The 18,916-nt window shown below is 38.8% G+C and overlaps 1 protein-coding gene across 1 annotated transcript in view; it reads right to left on the bottom strand.

The window, feature by feature from the left end:
- Nucleotides 1–12,559: 12,559 nt before the first annotated feature.
- LOC139717541 (translocation protein SEC63 homolog) overlaps nucleotides 12,560–18,916 on the bottom strand; it is a 34,315-nt gene continuing 27,958 nt past the window's right edge. Inside the window, exons 20-22 of the mRNA XM_071629050.1 lie at nucleotides 18,573–18,671; nucleotides 17,122–17,223; nucleotides 12,560–16,413 (exon numbers count right to left, since the gene is read on the bottom strand). Of these exons, the coding sequence (XP_071485151.1) occupies nucleotides 16,273–16,413; nucleotides 17,122–17,223; nucleotides 18,573–18,671 (342 nt within the window). The 3' untranslated portion in view covers nucleotides 12,560–16,272. The remainder of the gene's footprint in view (nucleotides 16,414–17,121; nucleotides 17,224–18,572; nucleotides 18,672–18,916) is intronic.

Raw genomic sequence — 18,916 nt, forward strand, 5'->3', positions numbered from 1 at the left:
CGCTACTTATGGCAACATGACGAGTGGTAGAGCGCGCGCTGGCAGTAGAGCGAGAGGAATGGGATTATTACTGCCCCCCCCCCCCCCCCCCCCAATGTGGCCCAGTGGAAAAAAAAATACACTTTACGGTACTGTACTACAATGTCATGTACTACACGTGTAGTAAGAAAAAAATCCCAGGGCAGCCCCAGGGGCGTGGAAAATGCACAATCTCGCAACCCATATCGTATTGGTGGTATCGATCAAAGAGTACTCTTTGGTATCGATTGCTCTTCCCAACAAAAAAATTGGTAAGCACTATCTGGGCACCCGTCCCGCTTCATCATGAATATTCATCATCTACATGTATCCGTAATACCGTTAAAATACATATTTTTTTTTTCAGTTCCCGGCAGCGTTTTTACATTTCTCGGCAAAAACTGAACATTTTTCCATCTCCCGGCGAGACGTTTTAACATTCCCCGTTGATGCAATTTTTCGAGATTTTTACATTTCCCGGCCATACGTTTTGCACGTATCCAGCGTTCTGCCATTTACTAGTACAGTATCTTACTGCCTGATGAATATTCATGATGAAGCGGGACGGGTGCCCAAATAGTGCTTACCAACAAAATCGGCCAACCCATTTTATTCTTAGTTGGCGCCACTTTTGGCGCCGTTTCATTTACTAATTCGCGATACATGTATCGATACGTAGCCCTGCCTGCCCTGTACTGTGTGTATGTAATGTGCAGTTCCGTCCTATTGTGCATGCTGCGGCCGGCGCGGCCTGTAGCTAGCTAGCGCGCGCTCGCCTACTGGTGGGGGCGTGAGCTCACAGTACAGATACGCAAGTATCGTGACGATCTTTTGATGTAGTACAGTAACCGAGCGCATGCTATTAGCTAGCGAACCAAAGATCGTGCATTTAATACGCTCATCCATCTCAATCGCTATAGCTACAGCTAGCTAGCGTTAGCTCGCAAGTTAACCAACCCAGTACGAACATCGGTATTGCTTTGACATACCGTAGGCAAATTCTTAAGACGACTTCAAAAGAGACAAAAAGGAGGAAGAGTGAGAAATGGAGATAGAGCAGGAGGGTAACACCCAGCCTTTTGAGCCAACGCGGATGCCACATGCAGAGCAGAGTACGACCACTGTGGCCCGGGTTTTACCCTTGGGTTTTGCGGAGCCCGAAACAGCCGATACGGCAGAGCTACCGGGTGTGGAAGCTAGTTCTAGCCCATCGCAGCCAGAATCTGCTCGGGTGGTGGCAGCACCAACATCGCCTGATGAAGCCCAGAAGATTGACAGTGGTAAGAGTCGATGGGGGAAAATAGTCTGCCTTTCGGGGATGCTAGTAAGGTCTAGAAATCTAGACTCTAGACCCTCTCTATTCTAACGTTTTACTAACATTTTAAACAACTTAGACCTGTGTTGTGGCTAGACTAGTAGAATCATAACTAACTTAACTCGCTAGTTAATAGCTAACACTTAACTAAATAAGACTCAAGTTAAACCGTTAACTGTTAGAAAAACTAAACTGTTAGTGTTACATTAGTGTTGTTAACACCAATATTTTCTACCTAACGTTAGATCTAACAGTAACAGCAGCGGTTTCTAACTGGGGCACTGCCACTGGTGGTATCTTCTAGAAATATATCATTAACGTGTTATTGTTAACATTCCTAATACTAAACAGTTTGAGTTAGATTCTAGACTTTAATGAGGCCTACGTTAACGTTAGTAAGCAAATAATCAACATTGGGGAAGCTGTGATGGGACAAACTATCACTTTCGAGGCAATCTGGATCGATGTAACGTTAGCTATCTTTCCGAAGCGCAGCTGAGGAAAGTTAGCATACACATTCAGATCGCCGAGGAAGTGATAGTTTGTCTCATTGCCTGAAACTAAAAAGTTGATTATTTGCTTTATATTCCACATCTAACTGTTAGGGTCCTAGAAATTCCCATCTTATTCCACATCTGAAACCGTTTAGCTGTCTTTAGCCTAGGTATCCTTAACCAGGCTTAGGCTATGTGTGCGCGTAGATGACAAAACAATGAATTTGCTGCGCTCACCGCGCGGCACCGAAGTGAAAGTGCGTTGCACCATGTACTATCAAGTGACCTAGGTCACATGATGATCCACAGTGCAATGCATGCACTTTTATTTCGCGCGTACTCATCTTGCGTTAGGACTGTGTGGACTGTGTGGAGATCAACGAAACAAAAGGGACTATCAACATAGAGTGTAACGAACTTTTCTTCTCAGGTGATGTGATGGGCAAAACTACGCTTCATCACGTGATCAGCTCTGGACCAATCCTATTGCAACATTCTTAGTATGTGGAATATCTATCTAACCAGCGGTTAGAGTCCAGACCACTGTCTATTAAAAAAGCAAATAGCAAATTCTATTTTTAACTGTGTTACCGTAGTTATGGGTAAACTCGGCCTAGCGGGTTTAACTCGGCCCCCAGCGCGCGCATGGTAGTTGTAATATGCGTGCTGGAGGCCGAGTTTACTTGCTATGCCGAGTTTTCCCAAAACTACGGTATAATTTATATACCGAACCTGAACAGTTAAGGCATTTCGTGGCAATCAATAATGCTAATGGGTTTAATGTCTAACGTTAACTCTAACAGTTAATCAAAAAGACTCAAAGACGTTGATTAGAAACACACTTCCAAGTACCTGTAACTGTGTTAGGTCCTAACCAAAATTTGAAAAAAAAATGTAGACTATGATCCTAACATTAGATCATAACAGTTAGTTACTTAGAGCCTAATGTTAGACCCCAGCAGACCCCTAGTAGAGTTTCTAATGTTAGACCCTCTAACTTTAGGTCTAACTTGTTGGTTTTATCATAACATAACAAGTATTGCAGTAAGTGTAAATCTATTCTAAATCTATATGATTCTGTTTACTTAAGAAAATGGAAGAATGTAATTAAAGAAAAATACATTGTATCTAGTTTGCATTCTTCTTAACTTGTGAAAATAAAACATTGGTCTAGACTCTATACACTACAAGTAATGACAATAACTTCACATCTAGAGTAGATCTATAGATCTTGAATTATTTCAAAATTTGACCCTTTCTACATATTTCACTGCTAAAATTGTCTTATTACAGGGTGTCTCGTATTATAAGTAAGCTTACATGGTAATTCATGCTAGATCTCTACTCCTTTTCTGACATCAGGATCTTTGCCTGTCACTTTGATGCTAACGGTGTTGAAATTAGGAATGTTCTGGCTATTAAACAGGTTCTACCCAATATTCACAAGTTTTCTTTCATTAGAACCCTTTTGACCATGTCCTACTCCTTTTGTATATATCCTTTTCTGTCCAGTATTAGCCGTGGTGAGCCACATTAGCAGATAATTTTTTTTTTTTTGGTCTTTAACATAAAGAGAATCAACCCACCTCTCTTTTTTTTTTTCTCTGAGAAATTTATCTCAGTTTGGTGAAGCAAATAAAACACCTATCCTAGAGTGTACCACACTTTCTGAAAGAGAAAAATTACAAATGCCAGTCTTCTATCAAAATTTTCCAGATGCCCACAAATCAGTGAAGGAAGCAGAAGGAGGGAAATCAACCCCAGACCTACACAATGCTGAACCTGACAGCAAGAGCGACAACTTTACTGCAGAGGGGCCATCTTCCACTGCAGAGCCACAGCCAGATACTTGGACAACCCAGCATCAAAGCCCGTCCGAAACAGGTCCAACTGGTAGCGAGTGTGATGGAGAGAAAACATCAGAGGACACTGCACACCAGGAACCCAGAAAGGAGCTCGAAGATGAAGAACCGTTAACCAAGAAAGCCAAGCTCCTGGTCGATGATCAGGAAGCAACCAAAGTTGGGGTGAAATGTGAAGAGTAGCCTAAATGAGTTAGGCTTGCTGTATTTGGAAAATATGATGTTGTTAAGTTAGTGTTTTTTACGCCAAAATAGTTCTTTGTTGCCATGCATGTTCCAATGCACTTTGCATTTTTTTTCTGCTCTTGAATGCAATTTCTTGTCTTGCTGTTGTATTGCAAAGATTGTAAAGATGTTGACTTTCATATGTGTACTTTTCTTGTTTAAACAGTAATCTTTTTCATAATTTGATTCTTCCAAAGATGCCATAAAAATAAACAAGTTCATGTATGGGAATGTTTGTTTTGTATATTATGGTATTAAAACATTTCTCTTTCAAACCGGAGGGAATTCTAAATTCTAATCAATGTAAATATCCCGCTTTTGAATTATATTATGTTTTTATATGTTAACATGTTTTTATTTCATCATGCTTGCAAAGTACATAGAACTTCATTTTATTTTGTTGGTAGTATACATTACAAAGAGAAAATTTGTTAATGGTATCACAAAGAGGAAATACTGTCATCGATTCTTCAACTTTCTGGTATAGATGATAAACTCGGTCGTTGGCCAAATTCATAGCTCATGAATACTGGACAGACCTGTCTTTGGGATTACTGCTCGTTTTTCACTTTTTTGCTTATTTGATTTCAGAAAAATGTAGCCTACCTCAGACTGAAGTTAGGCGAGGCCTTGGCTTGATATTTGAGGAAAGGCTGACAAAAAAGCTGCTTTCATAGTTGCCCATACATAAGATGTACAGTGCATTTCATAGTTACAATATGTTATTTAGGCTCAATTGAATGTGAGCTTGTGGTAATTTTACAGTACTGGTCATTATTGTGTATAATTTATTCACAAATTTCTTGAAAATTTGTAACATAGTATGCATAAAAATATAACTTTATTAATGACTTGCCAATAATTAAAGCACAAGTTAATCAAGTTCACTATGTGTTTATGTCCATGCGGGTGACATTTCTCTTTGACAAGTAGTCAAATTTTCTGGGTGTGCCAAGTCGTCTTTATAGGCGAGGTTGACTGTAAAATGTGCAGTTGTGAAGTATGAAATTGTGGTCTGCCTCACTCTCACTGCATTCACACTTCATGCTGGATTTTTCCCTTTTTGTCCCCGCCGAACGAGTTCGAGCAGGGGACTATGAAACGGGCTCCGTACGTGTGTGTGTCCGTGTGTCCGTCCGTCCGTCCGTGTGTCCGTCCGTGTGTCCGTGTGTGCGTCCGTGTGTGATCACAATCTTCAATTTGCTACTTCTCTGTCATTTATGAGCCAATTTTGATTCTGTTTGCTTTATATGATAGCACTACATGGGAGCTTTGAAACTTCTACACAGAATTTCAGTCGTGACCTTTGACCTTGACCTTTGACCTATATTGTACATTTTGCTACAAAATGCTACTCCTTCGCCATTTCTAACCCGATTTCGATTCCGTTTGCTTTATGTGATGGCACTAGGTGAGGGCTTCAAAACTTCTACACAGAATTTTGACCTTTGACTTCTTTGACCTTTGACCTTGATTTTTTGACCTATATTGTACATTTTGCTACAAAATGCTACTCCTTCGCCATTTCTAACCCGATTTCGATTCCGTTTGCTTTATGTGATGGCACTATGTGAGGGCTTCAAAACTTCTACACAGAATTTTGACCTTTGACTTCTTTGACCTTTGACCTTGATTTTTGACCCATATTGTACATTTTGCTACGAAATGCTACTCCTTCGCCATTTTTAACCCGATTTCGATTCCGTTTGCTTTATATGATGGCACTAGTTGAGGGCTTCAAAACTTCTACACAGAATTTTGACCTTTGACCTCTTTGACCTTTGACCTTGATTTTCGACCTATATTGTGCATTTTGCTACAGAATGCTACTCCTTCGCCATTTCTAACCCGATTTCGATTCCGTTTGCTTTATGTGATAGCACTAGGTGAGGGCTTCAAAACTTCTGCACAGAATTTTGACCTTTGTCTTCTTTGACCTTTGACCTTGATTTTTGACCTATATTGTACATTGGCTACAAAATGCTACTCCTTCGCCATTTCTAACCCAATTTCGATTCCATTTGCTTTATGTGATGGCACTAGGTGAGGGCTTCAAAACTTCTACACAGAATTTTGACCTTTGACTTCTTTGACCTTTGACCTTGATTTTTTACCTATATTGCACATTTTGTTACAAAATGCTACTTCCGGCGGGGACATATGTTACGCACCGCGTAATTTCTACTTTTCCTTGTTTAATTAGAAAAGATAGTGAAATTGATGCACGACATAAATTGCAGAATTATTAGGTGATGACACTTTATAAAATGATACGAGCAGATCCTTATCAAATGATTGGTTGAGAGTGTACACTTGGAACAGGCATCAATGCCTGGTCATATACTTTACTAATGACTGGTCATCCTCAAAGTTATATGTTAGGCAAAGTAAATTTACTTTGCCTAACATATAATTTTGAGGATGACCAGTCATTAGTATACAAATGACGCACAGGTTTGAGTGCGTCAGTCGGAATTGTGTGCATAAGGTAACTATGGAATGCTCAACCCACGAGGCGAAGCCGAGTGGGTTTAGGCTAAATTCCATAGTTACCGCATGCACACTATATTCCGACTGACGCATGAAAGACATGTGCGTCATCTGATTTATAGAATGGGTAATTTTCTTGTCAAAAACCCATTTTTCTATCGTGTTACCCGATGACAAAATTACTGGATGCATTTCCTTTTGGCTTGCCGTAAACGGGCATGCATACCCGTGCTTACCGTTTTTACTGGATGCATGGCGTTTTTACTGGATGCATGGCCAGCCATGCATCAGTTTTACTGGATGCATGGCCAAGCTGAGTGCGCGAACGCTTGCTTTAGGGCGCGAACCTTTGTTACAAGTACGCGTACTCTTGCTAAATGCGCGATAACATGTTTACCACTGTGACTCAGCGTGCGGCCAGTAAAAATGAACACATAGCTCTCGACCAATCAGATCGCAGGATTCTCGCTACCCATTCTATAATAAAGTATATGACCAGCCATTAGCACTTTCACGTCATGATGGTAACCTGGCGAGATTTCATTGTTGAAGTCACTCATGATGAGATCAATGACAAGGATCTGTTTTGAACATTCTATAAAGCAAGTACACATTTTGTTTGGGCAATAGTATGATTACCCACACTCAAATACTTACTAATGACCTCATTGATGTGTATTATTTGTATTATCACCTCCTCTAATTTGCAAATGTGGTGGCTCATAACACTGGCTTGTGAAAATGTAAGACATTAAGGCAGATTTGATGAACTCTACCATTGTGTTTTATCTGCTTTTAGTCTTCATCTTGGGGAAAAATTGCACTCCAGTGCCAGCATGTTCACTTCGGTAGTAATGTGGGGAGTAAAATTAAACAGAATTGGCAAATTTCTATCAACTTAGACAAGAAATGCACTTGCAGGATTTACACGGGAACCTCAGTAAAACAAGGAAAATTGCTAGATCATGCTATATAATGGGTACAAACACACAGAAAATACAGTGTACAAAGATTGGGACCTGCAAGATCAGCTTGCAGCTGAAGGGTTTGTCTTACAGGGGCCTCCTGTTACAGTTTTTGCGACTGGTAGTTTTCTTCCCTTATGATTTTTTTTTCTTTTTAGCTGAAGGAAATTTTGAAGTGAAGACTGTAATGGTTATAATGGTGGGAAATTAATTTTCACTTCATTTTTATAACAGAATAATAAGATTGTTAACTGTGTTCATCATAATTATTAGGATCATGTATCTGACCTCATAACAACCTTCCACTGTATGTTGATTGTCACAAAACATTGACATCAGCAACAACTACATTTGCAAATAAGATGAACCAATGATGTCATTTATATAAATGTATACATTTTTTTTTTTTTTTGGGGGGGGGGGGGGTGAAATGAAAAGTGAAGAGGCTGTATCCTCCTCATGTAATTGTTTCACAGGTATTCCATAATAACCTAACAATGCTGACTTTTAAGGTGAGGGAATCGTACTTGCTAGGTCCTCAACAAGATGTGCGTTTTGCATTTGTGTATAATTGTGTGTGTGTGTGTGTGCGCATGTGTGTGTCTGTGTCTGTGTGCAAGTCAGTCGGAGGGTTGAAAGGTGATAACATCATCACTTTTCTGTAATCTTATTAAAATACGTGATTTCAACCAAATATCACTGTCCCATCAATACATGTAAAACTTTCTAATTCTATGCTCTGATGAACATCTCCCACTGTTTGGCATTTGACATACTAGTATATGAAAGTCAGCATTTTCTTCAAAACTTAAATGTCTTCTAAAATTGGAATAGCATTGCAGTACATGTACAACATTCTTTCTCAGAAAGTTAGTTGCTGTATCTAACACACTCCTATACAAAATAGATTACACATACAAATAAGTTCAAAGTCATTTATTACAGTTACATAATATTTTTTTCTTTTGACACAAAATGTTATGCACAGTTGCAATCATAAGGACAAATAAGTTCAAAGTCATTTATTACAGTTATGTAATATTTTTTTCTCTTGACACAAAATGTTATGCACAGTTGCAATCATCAGGACATAACTATTCATATTGTCAGAATGGACACAACATTACTATCATTGAGATAGGAGCCATGAAACATAATCGCAATGGCAGAAACCATACAGTCAAAATAATGAATCTTCAAAAACAGTGAATTAAAGATATGGTATGTTAACACTGACTAACCCCAAAAGACAAAAATCTGGCATTCATAAGTTTAGACAGCTCACTTCAACTGACCTTCAAATCAGTGGCCCAGTTTTATTACAATATACTTTTTGATATATAAAACACAATCCCAATATACGACACTGGCAAACAGCCATGGCAACAGCATGTAAACAACCAAGAAGCTACAATTGTTCAAATTGCCTGCAATAGCTCTTGCTTCAGTTAGGAATTATTGCAGACCGTACAGGTGACTCCCGTTAGAAATAAGTCCTCTAGTATGGCAGTTTTTATTTGGCAAAGCCAAATTTTGTTCACCAACCACATAATGAAAACACATATACACTCATATCATGAGACATGACACAAGTTTTTCCTGGAAAAGGTTTGCGACACAGAGAGTGAATTGAATGAAGTCCATTTAAACACACTAAAATGTAATTCATTCACCCATGCAGAGATACTACGTAGATGTATGTGTATATATGTTATGATTTTATTCCCAACCTGTTTTTCGTTATAACAGAGTACATTTCTTTTGTAACCTTTATCAGTGGCACTCAGAAATTGCTTCTTTGTAATCAGAATTCTGCTATTAAATCGTTTCGTTTTGAGCACATTTTGCACCACAGACTTTACTGATAATTTTAGGGCCTGAATGCTTACTTTGCTGCAATGAAATTTCATACCGGTGTCTGCTGTAACGGGAGTGCCCTGTACACTTTACTGAGAACCCAGGAGAAAAGTCCTTCAGTGTGCCCGGTACATCTTAAAGACTGTATTCTCTTCCCCTCCCCCCTCCCCCCTCCCCCCTCCCCCCCCTCCCCCCTCCCCCCCCCCCCCCCAGAAAAAAAAGAAAAAGAAAAAAGAAAAACAGAAAGAAGATGTCTCCAATTAAGTATCAGTACTAGGAATGTTAAATTTTGAAGTTCATTTCCCATTAGTAGAATAGACTCATGTACAACATACAGTGCACATACAGCACAGTGGTTGAATTTTTGCATACATAAATGTATTTTGCAAGTTTACCAACATTTGCGAATTGAACAAAACACCAATACATTGCCTCCTATGACACAAATGAAATGTACGTCTCCTCCAAGGCGGGAAACACATAATTTTGCATCTGGAAGAGCAGAGACTCCAACCCTCCCGTTTTCGACAGGAGATCTCCCGCCGAAAGCCCATTTTCGCAAAATCTCCCGTTCTCCCGTTTGAGATTTGATTTCTCCCGCCCTGGCTCTGTGTCTCCCGGTGGAAAGGATTTCTTACTTATTGCTATCGTACGCAAATAAGCCTTAGATAGCACCAGAGAACATCTAAAACCCGAGGAACTTCGCGCTTCGCACACATCAACTTGGAGTCTCCCGTTTGTTAGGGGTTTCGGGCGGGAGAATCTCCAGATCAGAAGGTGCTTGGGGTTGGAGTCTCTGGAAGAGGGATAAAATTCTTGTTCAAGAAAAATTTCTTGTTCACTGTGATTCTCCAACACAAATTTACCCATTTACCTTACATGTCCTGATTTTGCAATATACCATGCTTGCAGAAAAAACAACATCAAAAACCTACAAAAACACATGGCTGGCATATACAGTAAATCAAAACTATAAGGTCATTCCTGGTCTTCTCCAAACCTTTCACTTACATGCATTTGCTACTTCAAAATCATGCCACAAAGAAATGAAAATGAAACATTGAGTAGTCCTAGTCTTCACAAAAAGAGTCTTATCACACTGACCGTAATAAGTAAATGTTAATGAAGATAAAGTAACAATACCTGATCTTCTGAAATAACATTTATCTCCCCAGACAGCTTGTGACAATGCAAAATCTGAGAATTGAAAAGTAAAAATAACACCTGGTTGAAATATAAGATCACCTGCAAACATATCTTTCCACTACACATGGCAATATCAAGTAATAACTATTCTGAATTTAAGAGCCATTAATTTTCTTCTCTCAACACAAATAGTTCTACATATATTTTCATTTAGTGAATCAGCATTAAAATGGAAGTTCTGGAAGATAACAGAGAAGGAACACATCAAGTCATGCTCATCAAAAATCAAAAGCATGCTGCATCCCTTTGTAATTCATTAACATAAATCTATTTCTGGTTAGTGGAACATAGTCTGTGTGAAGTACAAAGTGTGGACATGGCGAAAGGCTAACTTTATGTTACAACTTATGTCTTGATAGATTGGCTACAGTGCTGGATAGGTAGGGCAGCTTAACTCATGGGGGGGGGGGGGGGGGGGGACTTGCATGGCATGGATATCTATATGCAGCCATATAATTTCTGTGTATATGTACAGTTCGACCTCGATTATCCGGCCTCCTTTCATCCGGAAATCTCTATTATCCGGATGCGTTCACCCAGTGAAGAACTTTTTTTTTTCATCCAAAAATTGAGAAAAAACCGTGACTTTAACATCTTTTCATGGATCTATTTCACTAATTTCATAAGATGTGCATGATAGGTTTCTCAATATCTAACGAGGTAAAACATGTATGATTTTCAGATAAAGATATACTCTATTTTTTTGAAGAAGGGACTACGATTTTGCACAGGCTAGCATAGATTACACCACCGTTGCGGGGTACGCTACCTGCCTATATAGCTGCCAGTGCACTGGGACGGCAGCTTGGACGGCAGCTATGTACATTAACATTGTGTCTCCCATATCCGGCCAATTCGCTTATCCGGATGAGCGCCGGTCCCGACATGGCTGGATAATCGAGGTCGAACTGTACAATGTATGTGTGTGTTTGTATGTGTGCAAAAGCCTTGTCAAAATATCAACCTGTGGGCAGACTAATAACCACTTCACTGCAGATTTGGTTGTAGGAGTAATGAGTGTATGTGTGTGGGCAGATTTATCATCGTATGCCCAAATACACTTACATATCCTTCATTCTCTTGTGTATGACAATTCACAAAGTCTTGGCTAACAATAATACTAATTATATTCTTGTGTAAATGCACTGGCCAAGCAATTTATTTATTTTTTTCATGCACTGTGTAGGCCTACACACTTGTGCACAGAATGGATGGTAAGACAATTTGTCATAATTTGAAATCAACAAGCATTGATCACGCAGTGCCAAATATAACCTACTCATGCTTGATGACAGATATTGCATTCAAACATTTTGTAACAATTGTTCTCTCTTGTGACGTCACAACCTGAGATAAACCTGACTTAACTGTCACATGTTCACAATTGTCCTCCTAAACATACCATAGGCGGCATGAGATCACTAAAAAGCATATAGACCGTACTGTACCATGCCAGAGTGGCAAGTGCTCTGTGGAAAAAGCGTATTTCACAAGTTATTTTTCGCTGTGACTCAGGAGGGTCATATGTTAAGTCACGATAGGGTCATGCATCTGGCACGCCTATGCTACAGGTGTCCCGAACAAAGAGAGTCGACTCTTTGTAATATGACGTACTGTGTGTTTAACACATTCCTCTTGTGCCGACTTCTGCTTTGATACACTTTGGACCTGTTTGCATGGGAGCGCTCCGTGGCAAAGTACCGTATGGTATAGTACGCTTTTAGAGCACATTGGAAAGTGATCTACTTTTGGCACGATACAGTACCATTCGGTACACTTTGAGAGCAGTCCAAGCACTCCTCTGTTACAGGTACGGTACGGAATGCTTCAGGAGAGTGCTTGCACGCATCCAGAGGCCCCAAAAATTCAAGGAAGTGTATGCTTCCAGTACAATGTCAGCTTTCTACAGAGCCAACCTGTCTACAATGGTCACTTTTTCCATTCCCCTTACAAGAGACCACTGTAAACAGGGTATGACTTCATTTCAGCATAATATATACCAGGTATTGGGGTTTTTTTCCCCGCAATTGCTCCTTTGGTAGACAAAAAAAAAAATACCGTAGAGTTCAAATTTGAAAATACTTGAATGAGAACCATTTAGACAATCAGTGTATGCTTCCAGGATAATGTCAGCTTTCTACAGAGCCAACCTGTCTACAATGGTCACTTTTTCCATTCCCCTTACAAGAGACCACTGTTAACAGGGTATGACTTCATTCCAGCATAATATATACATTGTACCAGGTATTGGGTTTTTTTTCCCGCAATTGCTCCTTTGGTAGACAAAAAAAAAAATACTGTAGAGTTCAAATTTGAAAATACTTGAATGAGGCTAAAATCATAGCAAGATAAACCATTTAGACAATCAACCACAATCAAATAAATACAATTCACTGAACATACACATTAAGGAAAACTGATAACATACAATTGACCACAGCATGCAGTACTTATATTTTCAATAAGTAAACAACAAAATGAAGTAAGATGAGATGCTATATTGCCTTTAAAAACTTTTCAAAAAGCAAGGAAAGCAATAATAGTCAAACCTGCCTTAGCGGCCACCTGTCAAGTCCCCTGCCATATATACAGCCACTAAGGAACCCCCCCACTCCCCACGAATAGAAAGGCCATGCTAAAGGCCTTGTATATAACGGCCACTTTCTTCATCTCCCTTGGGTGGCCGCTATAGACAGGTTTGACTGTATTCGATGCAAATCAAGGTGCGATACACATGACTACAGTGTACGTTGTATGCCTTGCATCCCAACAGCAATATCTCAGTATGGAAATAGACAAATATTCCTTCACTTCAATAACTAAAAAGCAATACACCACTACAGTTGATATCTGCATACAGGCAATTTGGCCACGTATCCACTACTGACTGTAATAAAGGTGAGTTCACAATCAAAAATAATTTTTATTGGTGCATGCTATCATGCACACTCCTCTATAACTGTAACAAATGTCTACCAGTAAAATGAGTGACTTGCTCAAAAGTAATATTATATCTATAAAAAAAATTAAAACTCATCTGAAATTAGCGTCACAAGCCCCTTTTCCTCCTCAGAGGCATTGCATAAAATCTGTAATCAATCTTTAGTCTTGCAATTAATTGCAAATTTGCAGTTGATTGCTAGCTTGCCTCTTGCAGCAGAAAGTTGCAATTGATTGCAGGTTACGTCTGATTCATCAAATGCAAAATACACTACTGATATTTGCAATCAATTGTAACTCGCCTTCCTTGTAACGCCTTCTTAGTCTGAATAATCTATCTAATGTGAAATGGGTGTAACTTTCAGGCAGTTAAAGCAGACTATACGATAGTGTTGCATACCGTCTGACAGTCATTGATGATTGTGAGACTGAGCAGTGTGCTCAGCTGTGCAACAAGCAACATATCACAAATGTAAATTGCAGCAATAAATACTGACATACAGTCAGTCATTTGGCTTACAGCTTTTCTGGAGGTCAGAGATTGAGCTTTGTTTATGTAATAGTGAAATGATGAGACTGTCTGTTCAACAACACACTTTAATCTCCTGCATTACTTTATGGGACGAAATAGGAGGGTTATGAATCTGTAAAAACCTTTTAAGCCCCTCACCTGTAGTGCCATAAATAACTGCATTGGGTCTCAATATCATTTACAGTACCTACTAGTTGTTTGTCAAATGGAAATATATATAGGGGTACGGGAAAACCTACAAATAGCAAGAGGGATAAATAACTTTCCGTGTAATGGCATCGGCGGCGAACTTTTAAAAAAGCCATTCTACTTTCCACAAAAGTAGAGTATTTGAGTGGAATTCCACATCTAAATCAATTGTCTTTTGTGATGATGCCTTATTTTCATAAACTAAATTTCTCATGCCTATATTTATGCTGGTACTTAATGCTAAGTGAAGACTGAGATACTGTCTCAGGCAAAAAGAGAGCTCATTTCTTCATAAAAATAGTGAAGTCATGCTGCAGAATGAGCGTTGATGACTTCAAAGAATACTCGCACATGGAATATGAAAATGTCCAATCATCAATTGAGCATCATGTACCAAGTGTCATGTCTAGTACATTGCCAACTAGAAAATGAATGCTTGCATCGTAATTCTGATAACAAATTGAACATATCTAGAGATGTATGAGTATGCAATGTGTGATGAAATCTCCACTTTTTTTTCAATCAGTCATTGTCTATGACAATATCAATAATCATTCATTTCAAAGAGAAGAAAGCATGATTTCATTGGTGTAAATGTCTAGAATTGTGGTTATTCCCCTTATGACAATGCCGACAATCAATAAAATTGGTATTATTCTCACTGGCAGTTTGGAAAAGTAATGGGTGTGATATAATCCTATCATGAACCTTTGACCCGTTCAGGACGGACTGATTTTGCTACAACACGCATTTCCCACAGACACCTGCCCAAGTACACTCGGGACTCATCTTCAACGGGTTAATGAACAAATCACAGCTTTTCTTCTTTTTTTTTTCCTCTTCAGCTTTTTGCAATTTCCAGGTGCAAAAAATTAAACAACAACAAAAAATGACCTAAAAACTCCAACATTTCCTTAAGCACACAAATCCGTTGCAGGTGTAGGGATAATGTTATCTTCACCTTGGTCATGATGCCTTGATGGTGTGTGCTCTTATCTTCCCAAGGTAACGGGCATAAGGATTTATGTAACAGCTACCACAATCAGAGTGTGGTGAACTGTTGCGTCTGCCTTGGGAGTCTTATCAGGGACTCTGCTTCATTAAAACCTCACACCATACCAGAGGATATGGATCCCACGTTTGAAACTCTCACTATGACCTCCGAAGATTAAATCATGACGGGTGTGTGTGCATCCTCCTTCTCCTACTGGCCCCGCCTACTTCCCTGATCTCATGTTTATTCATGATGTATTTGCATGTGATTTCCATATCTTTAGTGATATCTACTGACTCATTTGGGTACACTGAGGCACAGTGCACGTAGATAGCCGGCTGGAGGACATTGGTTGCCTGGCAACAGCCTGATTTTAGGATCAAATTCCTCTCAATAGCTGCACAGTCAAACCACTGGACAGTGGTACCGCTCTGTCCAATGGCTTTGAATTACTTAGAAACTACAGCCATCATATTCTCACATTGGCATTCATCCAAGGAAGTTACAAAAACAGTGAGATGCTGGTGAGTATTGCCTCAATCATGAAAAATATTTTCTTGACTCATTCGCATTGCTATTGTAATCTCAAGTTTCAATACAAACTGGCCATTTCTGTAAGTATGCATTCAGTGTATCAAATAGTGTGGAAAAAATTGATAATGAAAGTATCCAATTACTTCTAAACATGGTCTTTCAAAACTTCAGGTCAGAGCGTTCAGCCTGCTTTTTAGGGGGTTTCTTTACAAAAATAAAGTTCTCGAGCAGAACGCGACCCTATAATCTTTTACTTTTGTTGTTTTCTACTGTCCATTCTTGTCATCAACGATTCTCTTCTCCTCCAGTTCCACAATATAAAAAGAGCAAATTGTGGTTTACCAAAATTTACCTCCACTTTTTTTCCTTCACAGCATCCCAACTTTTCTGTTTTATGAATTTGATGTACGATAGACAAATCAGTTCTTCAGCATACCACTGCAGCAGCTTTTAAGCCACTGAGAACAAGTTGATTCTGCTACAACATACTTTACCCATAGACATCTGCCCAAGTATCCTCGGGACTCGTCTTCAATGGGTTAAGCTCTTGGTGATACTCATTGTCTTGTGTCTTCAATTTGGGTTTTTTTTTCCTTTCGTTGTTTTAAAGCCACGAGCAGAAAAATGATGAGGGAAGAACCTGGGCTGCGTCTACTCTTCGTCATCACTCTCCTCATCGTCTGTGGTGTAATCTGACACGGCGCTGTCTTCGGCCTCATCCTCCTTGTCGTCATCGGAGATGTCCCACTGCGGGTGGTTCTCTTCGATCTTCTTGGCTTCCTTTACGTCAACCTAGTTCAAAAAAATGTCACTGAATTGTCAATTCAGTTCAATTCAATTCATTTCAATTCAATTCAATTCAATTCATGCTTATTTTGCGTCAAATCAAAGCAATAAAACAATAGAATAAGAATACATGCTTCGTGAAGCACCTTTGGATACTCTCAACTATGTCTTTGCGGCTCTGCTCAATATTATTGACTTCTCTTTCAAATTACTTAAAATATCAGCTGGGTGATATACTTAACACGTCACTCTGACACTTACAAATTTTCTCCCAGTAATTAATGCCAACACAGCAAACTTATTCATCAACTACCGGTATTCATCATATTTCTCTCATAAAATGGAAAGAGGAGTTGTTCCACATTATAACTTGGAATTATTAAAGATATTCATAGATGATGTTCACTGCCAATTTTTAAAGAAGTCCACAACAAGTGTTGTGTATAGTTTACTGTAAAAGTGGACATTTTTGCAGTGTTAAAATTTTTGCGCACTTAGCGCAACCCAAAACTAGTGCGAAAATGAAACCCCACGAATATTTTTGTTTGCCATATAGTCCAGTAGTTGATGTCTGGATTCCACAGAATTAAAAACAGGCAAAACTGTTCTTACCAGGCTGAGCGCAAAAAATTAGTCACATGAAAATATCCACTTTTACAATACGTTTAGAGAAAAAGTATATACCTTACAAAGGACAGAAGGGAACAATCTCACCTTAATGGTCTTGATGAGGTCGAGGTCCAGATAGGAATCTGATCTGACACAGAGGGAGAAGTGATAGCTACCCTTTGCTGGGGCTCTGAATTGAAGCTGGACCTGATTCCAATGGAGCACAAAGAGAGGAGAATGAAACTTGACTGCTCCTTTAATACAGTGAGCCTGGGGTGGTGTGCAACAAACTGGTATTCGTCTACTCATAGGGTATTTTCCTATATCTATTATGCATTGGAGTCTGCCTGCGTTAAAGGCGTAATTCACCTTTTGCAGATGACATAAAAGTCCAGCATTAGTGCTTCAAAATATTTGTAACATGTAAGTTAGGGGTAGAAACAACCAATGTAAAGATTTGAACCAGTACAAATGATGTTAAGTATTGTAAAATATACAAAATGTGAACAATAGTCATAATAGAAATGTTTTCAGACTAAACCATATCCAATTATGGTTTAATATGAAAAATGGTGATGTCTCCTTTAATATTTCAGGCTTTATTGTAAAAATCTTATATGGTAGGATGTTTTGTGATACAACTGACCTACACATAAGCATCAGTTGTGATATCTTGAACATATTTTAATTCACTGTTCCCAAAGGTAAATATGACCTTCGAGGGAAAGTTGCAATGTCACATTATAGAAAACAAAGATATACACACTGACACAGACCAACAAATCCACATCTATTATACTTTATCTATTTCACCACATCAACTTTGGAATATGTTAGTGATTTGAGAAATCCACCTGCACATTTTTAAACATGCCCTTGGAATGGCATACATGGAAACACATACAAATGTCACAGAAAGGAGCAAAACAGATATTGCTGTATGCATTCGAACCTGCCCTGAATTCAAACTCAAGTGGTCTGATGTGAAATATACTCTCTTCAAACAAATAATTTACCATATTAGTTACTTTTCATCACATAGTCATGATGTTAATATCAGTCTAATTACAATGCAGTGCAGTCATTACCGAAAAGAAAAGGAAAGGAAAAAAAAAAGCAGAAAATGTTAAAGGGGATGGCTAGTAACTGATCAGTGGGAATGCTGGGAGATGATTGTTCCAATCCTTGTGGGATTCATTTAAGAGTACATTATGTATATATTGTTGTGTGAAAATTATTTGCTTCAGAATGGTCTCATATATTTCAAGTAATGTGCAGTTCAATGTTTCCAGGTTAGCATGCCTGTACAGTGACGGGGCGATAGTTAACGAATATGAGACCATTCTGAAGCAAATAATTTACACACAACAATAGATATATAATGTACTCTTCAATGAATCCCACAAGGATTGGAACAATCATCCCCCAGCATTCCCACTGATTCCCACTGATCAGTTACTAGCCATCCCCTTTAAATGGTGAAAACAAGGTATCACCATCTCTAAAGCTTCCGTTGTAGAAGGCCTCATGTCACAGAGAGGATATTTTCTACTTACCTCCTTCTCTACTTTAAGGTCGTAGACCATGGTTGGAGCTGTCACTAGCTTGTGTGACTTCCTGTCTGAGAGGTATACCCACCACCATTCATGTTTCACCTGCATCGAACAGAAATAAATAAAAAATCAATAAAGAAATAAAAAATCATTTAAAGGCATAATCTATCATTTGCAGATGAAACAAAAACCCAGCTGTAGATGTTCTAAAATTTGAGTTAGGGATAAAATCAACCAAAGTAAAAATTTGAATCAGTGCAATCAATGTTAAGTATTGTTGAATGTACAAAATGTGAACAACAGTTATAATAAAATTGTTTCTGGAACAAACCATCTACAGTTATGGT

Source organism: Diadema antillarum, unplaced genomic scaffold (genome assembly GCF_040938485.1).
Source record: "Diadema antillarum isolate AM-2024a unplaced genomic scaffold, OU_Dant_1.0 scf00000076, whole genome shotgun sequence".
NCBI lineage: Eukaryota > Metazoa > Echinodermata > Echinoidea > Diadematoida > Diadematidae > Diadema > Diadema antillarum.